Here is an 11,027-nt window from a genome sequence, read left to right as displayed (position 1 = left end):
AAAATTGTTGGAGAAATAAAATTCCATTCAAAGTGCCATTATCAGAAAAAAAATTGTAACTCAACCCAGCCATGGTGGGCAATGTGGTCTTAAACCTCCATCTGTAAAGTCCCTTCATGAGCCCCATCTAAATTCCTATATCTACCTACCATTGACATCTGATATATTGTGCTAAACCTAACTCAACATTTCTGTTAATATGTTATATTTAGATTTAATTGGTGTGTTTTGTGCAGCTAAGTCAGACAATTTGATAATCGAACTGTAGATACCGCAAATGAAAATTAAAAATATCTCCATGATATATTAATTTTTTATGTTCAATTGTACACAGATATTCCCTAGTGTGTGATGTCATATTTTAAAAAAATCACCTGTAATTCTATTAGTATTTAAATATAGTTGTTTTTCATTTTAGTTCATATTTTTTAGTTTTTCTAATAATTATTATTCAATTCAATTTTCAATATTCATATTTTTTATGCATTGTTAAAATGTTATTTCTTTTATTCATCAATGTTCATACTACCACCTTTCGGTTGATGCAAATATTTCTGAATAGAAATTGGTTAACATGTATTATTACACTTTTTTTTATGAGTACACAATTTATAAGAACACTGAGGCTGAAATTAAAAAGTCAAATGAGGCTTTTATTTAAAATTTATTTAAGTTATTAAAAAAAAAACCAACGAAACAAGCTTCTCAAATACAGTAAAGTATTTATGTTTTAAAGGGTTGTATTATACATAGATAATATCCTCTATAGATACATTATAGATATATATCTACAGTAACAATAACAATTTAATTTCTATCTTTGAAAAGTATGTAAAATAAGAACATTTTGAGCTGGAAATTTGGCCCAAAAAAAAAAGTGTATTTGTTATTATTATTTTTTGTTAATCTGTATTGGCATGGAGGATTGTTCCTCCATGGTATTAGTATTTTAATTCACCTCCATCTATAATAATGAATTTCTTCATTAGTATTTGTATTTGAATGCGTCACTATTATTATTTGCAGGTGCTATGTTCCAGTGCAGCATTCTGGTTGCCCCTGTCAAAAAAGAAAATGATGAAGTCATCATGTACATAATAAACTATGAAGATCTTGGGGCTGCAGCTTCTGCGGCAAGTAGTGATGTTGAGGAACCCAATGGTAGCCAGTCAGCAGGTTACCGTTTTAAGCGCAACAGACGTAAGTTTAATCAGAATTATTACATTACCATGATTCTTTATATATTTAAAAAAAAAATGTTCCTTTAAAATGTAGCATTCTTATTTGTTAAGATATGATTCTTAAGTTATTATGCACATTGTTGGAAATTTGTCTGGCATTTTTCACTAGACAAAATCAACAATATGCATATGAGATAGCTTTATGTAAATTTGTTATGGATATGTAAGGCTAAAGAAATGACGGTGATCATCTTAACCCGGAAGTGATTGTCATTTTTGTTATCTTTAGAATCTTTGTATCCCATCTCAAGCTGGTTTTATCACTTTCTTAAAATAACACTCAAAGTTCATTAAACTTTGTTTGTATTAATCATGGCTATAAATCAAGTGGGACTGTGGGTAACAGCTTTCATGTAAACAGAAAGCCCTTTACAACTAACATATTTTTAGAAGGTCACATTGTTATGATGGTTTATTCAATTCATCATTTATGTTACCGTATTGTTCTGTATTTTTGTTTGATTGTTTAAAACATGTTAATTGCAGTTATTTCATTTAGTTTAGAAATAGGATGTAGAAAGGAAGTGATGGGCAAATATATTATAATATAAATAATTTTTTTTTCTCCAAGCAACTGTTAAACCAACAACTAAATCTTATAATGAGACTCAGTAAGATAGAACAGCATTTTGTATTCTGGTTGACAAGTTATTATTGTATAAATGTAATTGCTCTAAGTAAAAAAAAAATGAAATCAGGGTGATTTAGGTCTTATTTCCCTTAGGACAAACCAAACTTCAATGCAGAATATAACTATTACAAATGGTGGCATTAATTCACTTTAAAGACACTTTAAATTATTTACAGATTTAACTGATTTAAATAGCAGCTTAACTACATTAAAAAAATATATATAACTTTGAAAACTTATTAAAAATGTATGATATAAAAGCACATAAATTAAATTATGATCATTTTATGAAGTAAAGGAGGAAAAGTATTATGTACTCCAACTAATGAATAAATGACATCATGTAATTGAAAAAAAAATGGATGAGCACTTTTTAATGATATTAAAATTGTTATAAGCTATACTGTATTGCTTCTTAGTTTTCATCCCAGTTCCAATTTTCAACTGTACTTTTCAAAAACATATGCAGTCAATCATAATTTCTACTCATCTGCACTTAGAAGCAACCTTCTGTTTGATTCACCTTTAAATTATGAAACATGTACATGTATATACTACCAATTTTTAACATATTATCTAGAAAATTTTATTCATACTCGATGTAATTATATTGTTCTAAATTCGGGTTCGAGTTAAAACAATATTTAAACTTGAATATATAATGTAACAAAAGATAATAGAAAATAAATACTGTATGCTTAATTTTGATTTAAGTTGCAAACCTAGACCTCATTTACTGAGCTACCTAGAATAAAGAATTGAAATAAAATAGTGGTGGTGGTGGTAGAAGTTTAGATTGGCATTTAAATCCTGTGACGCCAGGGTATTTGCTGACTACTAAGAAACATTTCTTAGTACTGTAGCGATAAATGAGAATGGGTTTGTAGAGCATCACATTATATCATTTATTTTAGAGGATACATCAATAACAACCTACCTTGTGTTGGTAAACTGGTTAAAAAAAAAACTAAAACAATTATATTTAGGCTTATGTAATTTTTTTAATTTATGAAATTTAAGATTTCACTTGTATTTTTATTATTCCTTTTTCTTTTTTGTGTATGTTATCTGTACAATGATGATTTTTCAGACATGTGTTTATTTAGAATTATAGGCCTGCAGTTGGCGTATTTATGAAAATTAGTTAACTGTATTTGTATTTTTAGCATCCCTTTTCTTTTTTGTGTATGTTATCTATACAATGATGATTTTTCAGACATATCTTTATGTTTTACTCAGGGGTCCCAAGTCTCTCTCTCTCTCTGAAATAAGGACAGCCTCCTGCAATCCTGCAACTAGACAAGAATCTCCAAAAAAATAACCCATCACCCACAAATTCATTTAATATGCACGTTTTACTACTGAATTATCCCTTTATTATCATTTGTCTCATGGAAGTCAGTGTCGATTGGTATCATGATAAGCAGCAAAAGAAAATTAGATGCGCTATTACAGAAAGCTTGCTTAAACAGATTGCTCTCAGAAATTAATTCTTCCAACTTGGGACCCCTGGCTTTACTCTACCATCATTAAACATGCTTGATAAGACAAAAACTGAACTGAATATTGTAGGTGTGTCAGTGAATGAATAAAGGCCTGTTTATGCTTCAACGATAACGATAAGAAAAGCTAAAAGCAATTGTTTATATAGAAAATGAAAGAAATATTAAGAGAAGTTTCTACACTAGAATGATTCGATAACGATTTATCAGTTATGCAATAACATATTTTGACAAATCAAATCAGATGACATAATCATGGAAAAATATTAAAATCGTAGTAGTAGCAACGATTTTATTGTTTTTCCATGATTATGACGTCATCTGATTTGATTTGTTATAATATTTTGGTATCGTATACACGATAAATCTTGTTTTATTGTTATCGTTATCGTTGAAGTATAAACAGGCCTTAAGGGGGGAACATAGATGAAATTTTGGCTGTGGCATGCAGCATGCTGAAAAAGCCGAGCATTCACTCCACCGTGCGATGGTTGAGCGACTTTCGGCCAAGGAATCCAACTCCACTTCCTGTGAGGGCTAGAGGACGCAACGCTGTCTGCTGTTTATCAGTGGCAGTCTAAACGGATCATTGTTAAAAATGATCTGTTGAGCGCTCATCATGGCGTTGCGTTCTCCGTGGAATCTCATCAGCCGGCAGAGGAGCGTCAGGTGCAGTGAGTGGCCGGCTTAACTTGTGATGTCATCAGTTTGTGTTTCAGTTTATGTTGGCTATAAGGACAATTGTTAACTTGCTACAAACAATTGCAGGTTAAATAGGTCCTTTTAAATATTATTTGAATACTTTATTTTATTATTTTAAAGCCTGAAATTGTTTTTGTTAATTGGCACAAGAGTTTGTTTTTTTTTCAAATGAATAAAATGAATTGTTGACTATATCAGTTTTAGATTGTTACCCATTATAGAATGTTTCTGTAATTTTTGTTGAAATGTTGAAATGAATATATTGCCTGTTGTTGATCCATGAACCAGTAGTAGAGAGATTCCAGGGAGTGTACAGTAGGAAGGTGTACTATTGTAGATACGAGCTCAGTAGTCACCACTGATTTGAGATTTGAAAACTATGAAACATGTTTTACCTTTTATCACCTTAGAAATTAATAAAGAAAATGTTCATCCAACTTTTAAATATCGTAGCATACCAAATTATAATAAATAAATATTTTAAAAAATTAAAGAGAAATATATTAAATAAGAATTAGTACAATGATGTACAAATTGCACACTAAAGTTGGTAAAGTTTCTGGCGTTCATTATACTATGAACATGACCGTATCCGGTAATTTGGTGTGTATCCTATCTTCTGCAAGTACTGTAATATGGAATCTCTACAACTGGTTGTTTTTTGTTTGTGTTGGCATGTACATATTCACATCTAATTTCATACATTATATGTTTTTTAACTGGCTGCATTAAATCTCTCAAAATAGCATTAATTTTGCAATTTATCCTTGCGCAGTGTTTTTTTATTGTGGTTTTAAATTCCAAATATAACTCTTAATAGAAAAAAACTATTGAATCTCAATTGCTTTTTCTTGAAAGAATCCTAATCCAATTCTGAACCCAAATTTGATTTCTTTTTTTCTCATTTCATATTATACACAGTGGCGTAACAAAGATGCCTGGGGCCACTGGCTAAGGCCTCATCAGGCCCTATACCTTGGGGGCTCGGGTCTGGGGAGGGAGCCCGGTGGGGTTCCGGGCAAACTGTGTTTATTATTATATGACATTTTTTAGTTTACATGTTCTGCTTCTTAAAATACCCTGCTCGGTTGATTTAGGCCAAAATAAAATATGTTATGGTAATGAATATCCTGGACCCCCTTTCAAGGTCTGGAGCTTCTGCCTTTAGCTGGTCAGAGGTCATCATAGCTGTTACGCCACTGATTATACATGCTTTGGAAAATAATGATTATGTTCTTCCTATGTTGCTTTGTCTTTGATCAATAAATGTGCCTTGTAGGACCAAAACCCTTGAAGAAAATCGCAACGCAAAGGATTTTTTACGATAGCGCTACAGGTAGTTGATATATATATATATATATATATGTATATTTACAATATTTATATTTACATTACATTACTTACATGCACCTGCACCTAAGAGTTAATAATGTAAATGTTGTATAGTTAATTAGATATTTTTTTTTTACATCTTGTGGATGTCACAGTTTGTTGTTGGAAGATTTTCTCACCTGTTCAGTTTGAAAGCTACCTCGGTTGAGTTTCACGTTGACCTAGTAACTGCATAGTAGTGAAGTGTAGATAGTATTAGATGTTATGATGATTAGACTAATCGGCCATTACATTGCAACTTTGTATATTATAGAATTATAAACCATTTAAAATGAAAGCTCTGAACAGATTCTGCCCTATATTTCAGATACATGTTTCTTTCCTCATTAAACAATTTGAGACTTGTCAAAAGACAGGTAGAAGGAGAACTTGATATTTGATGATTCTTTTGTCACATGATCTGAGACCTAATCAAATCTTTTCCTGGAATTTATTATGTAGTAACTTTATTTTGATATTAGTATAATGGAATTTTTGGAGTATAATAATATACAGAATGGATTTTACATAATATATTATGTGTAATAATTGTAAAGACTTGGTATGTTATGTAAAACAATTTTAAGTTAATCAAACAGTTTAAACTAAAATGTTGACCAATATTGGAAATACTAAAATACTTTAGTGAAAAGAAATGTCATCTAATTCTTTGCCGATGGACAGTATAAAAAATAATAAATTGTTATTAATATCCATTATTTTTCTAATATAGAAAGTTGCTACATTTTGGTCTTTACGTCTGATATGATTAATAAATACATTTCATTGCACATTCAGATTGAGATGCGGTTTTGAATTAACTTTTTAGTAATACATGCCTGTTTATTAGTATGCAAGTCAAAAAGTTATCAGTTTAAAAAATGTATTCTCTTTTTATCATATTCAACTGATTATGATGATGTTGCGTTTTCAGTGGTTGTTTTACTCAAGCTGAATTCTCTGCCTTCCATCTAAAACCTTTTCTGTTCTCTAATAGTATACTTCTCTTTTTCTGACAGTCATATTTGATAAATTTAACATTATTTTTGCTTGTTTTTTGTTATGTAGGATTTGGATTTTGTTTTTAACTTTTAAACTAAACAAATTTTATTATATAAGATTTCAAATAGGCAATTGTTATTGTGTGTTCTTTTAATTGAGATTGATTATTGTGGAATTAAATTCAGTTACTTCTAAAATGAATTAATGATTATAGATTTGAGACTTGTTTCAATTAAATGACTTCTGTGCATTTCCTGAATAATGGGATTGTTTCTACAGTATGCAATCTATTTATTTTATTCAGTTCATTATATTGTGCTGAAATTTCTTTTTAATGTGTAAATCTGATTGTGTGAGACATTTTGCTAGTATTGAACTCTCCTGGTTTAGTCTTTGTGAAGAATATCAAATTACGAATTATTACTGCAACATTTTTCATTTTATAAAATCTAGGTCATGAATCAATGTATACATGTGATTAACTGATCAGTAAATAACGTACATAAAAAAAAACCTGTTGAGTTTCATATAATTTCTCATTCAATATTATTTTAAATGACCTGAACATACCCTTTCTCATAATAACAAATAACCTTAATGCGCTGAATGACAGCGTCACTATTCTTACACACAGATTTGATTTTCTGATTGGTTCATTAGGGCTTCTGATCCGAAAATTCTGATTCAGTGTGAATGAGGCTTCACGCATATGAACATTTTTTCAGATCATCAGTATAAAAGCATTATTAAACATTAATTTCAGTATCCCATTCTCATTAAATTATTTTTCTTCATATAATAATCTCCCAGATCGTTTTTATAGAAGAATATTAACAATTCATAATACTGTAGTGTCCATTCACAAAGGTCATCAATATGACAATAGAAATGACACCAAGGTGTATCATAATGTACTAATGAGAGATTGAAGAGAATGAGCCAAGGTTGTTTACCTACAATATGTGACTCCCCCTAGGTCGAATGTAGGAGAAAGCCTTCAATTTAATGCATCGAACGCCACTGTTGCTGAGAAATGTAATGTATTCGCTCGTGTTGATCCATCTTTAATGAAACACTTGGGGGAAGGTTGATTATAGATTTATGCTTGTCTCTTACTTTTAAGAATTGTTCCTTGTGCATTTGTTGATTATTGTTCAGTAGTTGTCGTCATAATTACTGTATATAAATTCTAATCATTTGTGGTTAATCTAAGTATAGATTTTTGACTGTTAACAGGTTTTGCCATTATGTAAATACTGTGTTTTATACATATGGTATGATAAATAACTATTTATTATAAGAAAATAATTATGATATAGTATAATATTCTTAAATTTTGATGTATAGCTGTATTGCTATGAATATATTTTACAGCCTATGCCTGAGTCGTGTCCTTGAAAGTGGTGATAATTTATGTTTTATTATTAAATTTTTTTAAATATTTTTTGTCAATTAGTTTCTAGGATAGAGAAATATAAGTATTTGTAAAAGCATTTGTGGTAAAGGCAACCAAAACCAGTCGCGAATCGTGTTTCAGAGATAATGGCCAAAACATGCTGAAATGTCAACATTTTTAAAATCTATTTTATTGCGCTAAACTAACCTTTATATAGCTATACATCATGACACTTTCGACATTTTCTATGTTAAAACAACATTTTTTAACAATTTGGTGATGGTTTCTGCCTGAGAAATGCCTGTAATCATAAACTTCGAAAGCCGATTTCTCATATATTGTTCTCTAAACAGCTGTATGTTTAAGTGCTTGTAACTTCATAACAAAATGTCAGATTAAAATGATTCTTTTATGTAATAATAACTAAAATCAATTTTTGCGACGAGTGACTGACTTGTCTGTGCCACGTTTGTCCAGTAACCATGGAAATGGCCAGCATAAGAACCACAACCGTACGATTGAGAGCCCGAATCGCAAACAGCATTATTGCATTTTAACTTGTCCGACTTATAAAGTAAAGGTAGTTCTTCATTATTGAACGTAGGGGAATGAGCTGTTAGCCTATCGTACTAAGCCTTGGTATTGTGTGGTAGGGTGGCCAGTTCCTTTCCACGCCGCCTTTTTCCTCCCCAGTAGTGAACCACCGGGTACACATTTATACTTCTGGGTGGAGAGAGACAAACGTAGGTAAAGTGCCTTGTCCAACAACACAAGCGAAATTCACAGCGAAAGATTGAACCCTGACCTTGAGGTTGAGAGACTGAAATGCAACTGCTGTGCCTAGCTTCCACATGTATTACATTTTAATAAAAAAATAATAATCGAAAGAAAACTATTTGAAAGCTTTATGTATTTTAATTGAATTTCAAAAGTGAAAATACCTTAGAGCTGAGTATCATTTTTAGCTTTATGGTACATACTTTTGATATAATATTCCTATATATAATATACTGCATTATTTTATAGGCAAGAAAAATCTATTGTCATTCTTATTTTAAATTGAAAGTTCGTCAAATACAAGGCAAGCAATTCAGATATTCAATTTTATTGTTAAAGTTCATAAACCATAAACATAGTCAGTATACCTTTAATAGCAATTATGTAAGTGCTTCTGTTCATTGTATTTCTGATCGATTTTCAAATGCAAAATAAGCAATATTTCATTTTATTCGTCAAGTTTATTAGCTCAGTACAGGCATCATAATGCTAAATATTCAAGGTTAGCATATTTCTCAATAATAGTCAATTCTAACTATAAAACATATATATAGAAAGTCACAAAAATAAGGTGAATTACTGGAGAAAAAAAAATCAATCAATATTTACTTTAAAAATATGAGGCCAAAACCAGCATACTGTTGCTAAATGTTAAACTGAGTAATTATCTTAAGAATGTGGCAATATTGTATACTTCAGTACAGAGAAGCCGTAATACTTTTACTCATAACTTTAGCAATAATAAGTTGATTCCAATAAAATGACCTATCATTTAAAAGCTTATAATGTGGAGAATATGAATGTATTAGAAAAGTCAATTTTCTTAGTAACTGATGGTGATTTTGTCGTTGGAAGCCCCATATAGTAATTTTCATATAAATGAACTATTTTATTTATTATTTATTTGAACCGTACTTGTGGACGACTTTTGCAGCAATGCTGATGTACAGAGGACCGCTTGATTAATTCAAGTTCATATTATTTGTAATGAATTTCTTCGATGATCATCAAAGTATAAACTAGAACAACAAATAACCTGTGTTAAAGAGGCCTGTAAAAACTTCCGATTTAGACAGTGATCATTATCTGTAATTAAAACTGTGCAGTGAATCTCAATTCACTTGAACAGCCTCAGAATTTCCAGCATACCAAGATGGGTGATATGACTTTCACTGCGGGCATACCCAGCGATCATTCTTAATTGTGTCAATGTGTCATTTTAAAAGTAAAGACACAGAATTATTTATTTTAGTGTAGGAAAAATAAGACAATCATATAGGAAAGTTCCTTTTTTTGTATTAGTGAATTAAAGAGAAAAATAAGTTTAAAGTTTATGAATCAAAGTAATAAAACCATGGCATGTAAGATGCGGAGAGCAAACTGATTTAGGATGGTTTCAGCATTGGCTGGTAGGTATGCTTCAACCATGATTTGTGACTTGAGTTTTTAAATAGCAAGATTTGAACAATGAAATTACGAAAAAAAAAGCAATTTCAGTAGGTCTCAGTGTAATAAAAGAGGACAGCAAGATATGACAAGAACAGACTTGATACACTTGATTATGCAACTTTCGATTCTTAGATGATAACAATTTACAAATGGGAACAAATATAAAATCAACACCCAGGGCTAGATTGAAATGCACTTAAGATTGTTGCCTATTGAAATCATGTCTGAACACAAAACATCTTAAGAGAAGAAAAGAAGAGTTTGGCATATTGTGGTATTCAATTGTAGAATATGGTAATCCAGACAAGAGCATATTAATATTAAAATATCTATGTGTTTATACCTATTTATTATGAAACATGTCGTTCATTATAGTTGGAATTCAGACAATGTTTTACTTATTATTACACGTTTGATACTAATGCTGGCTTAAGAGTTAACATAAGATTTGGAAAACTTGCATACAGTAATGTGGTTTAGTAGTTTGAGTGACTTACAGCAGTGGCGTCAGCATTTCCCAGACAGGTGATCCATCAATCTACGACAGATTGGTTGTCACACCCACTTCACCCCAACATGATTGAGGCCAAGGAGGAAAAAAAAGTAGGATGTCACCTCCAAAATAGTACTGTCAGTGCTGTTTCAGCTTAGAAAAAAGTTATTAATTAATTTTCCCTGAAAGATTTTTACCATGACCCCCCGACAGTGGGGCAGGTAGCCCACCTGCTGGTGCCTCCCTTTGGTGACAGAATTGAAACTCTGTGTGAAGATAGCTGAATGATGAGATAGTAAATAGAAGAATAAATGTCAAACAGAATTGCAGGCGAATGAATAAATAGTATAATAAAATAATGTATAAATGTCGAAAGACGTCATATCAAATCAAATTAATAGTCAAAGTCAATAATGAACATGGCTTGATTGAATAATGTACTGCATATATTGTGATCCATGTT

At 30.7% G+C, this 11,027-nt stretch overlaps 1 protein-coding gene across 6 annotated transcripts in view; it reads left to right on the top strand.

Annotated features, from left to right (window-relative positions):
* Positions 1-1,031: 1,031 nt before the first annotated feature.
* The window catches only part of LOC117125105 (potassium voltage-gated channel unc-103-like), a 70,073-nt gene continuing 60,077 nt past the window's right edge, over positions 1,032-11,027 (top strand). For 4 of the 6 annotated variants that reach the window (XM_033271507.1, XM_033271531.1, XM_033271523.1 and 1 more), the window contains exons 1-2: positions 1,032-1,200; positions 5,356-5,412. In XM_033271507.1, the coding sequence (XP_033127398.1) occupies positions 1,032-1,200; positions 5,356-5,412 (226 nt within the window). The remainder of the gene's footprint in view (positions 1,201-5,355; positions 5,413-11,027) is intronic. The other 2 variants (XM_033271539.1, XM_033271516.1) reach the window with 1 other exon arrangement.

The sequence above is a fragment of the Anneissia japonica genome, unplaced genomic scaffold, assembly GCF_011630105.1.
Source record: "Anneissia japonica isolate Jap-2015-1 unplaced genomic scaffold, ASM1163010v1 scaffold466_len1169948_cov191, whole genome shotgun sequence".
In the NCBI taxonomy this organism is placed as follows: Eukaryota; Metazoa; Echinodermata; class Crinoidea; order Comatulida; family Comatulidae; genus Anneissia; species Anneissia japonica.
This window is presented reverse-complemented; position numbering and strand designations above follow the sequence as displayed.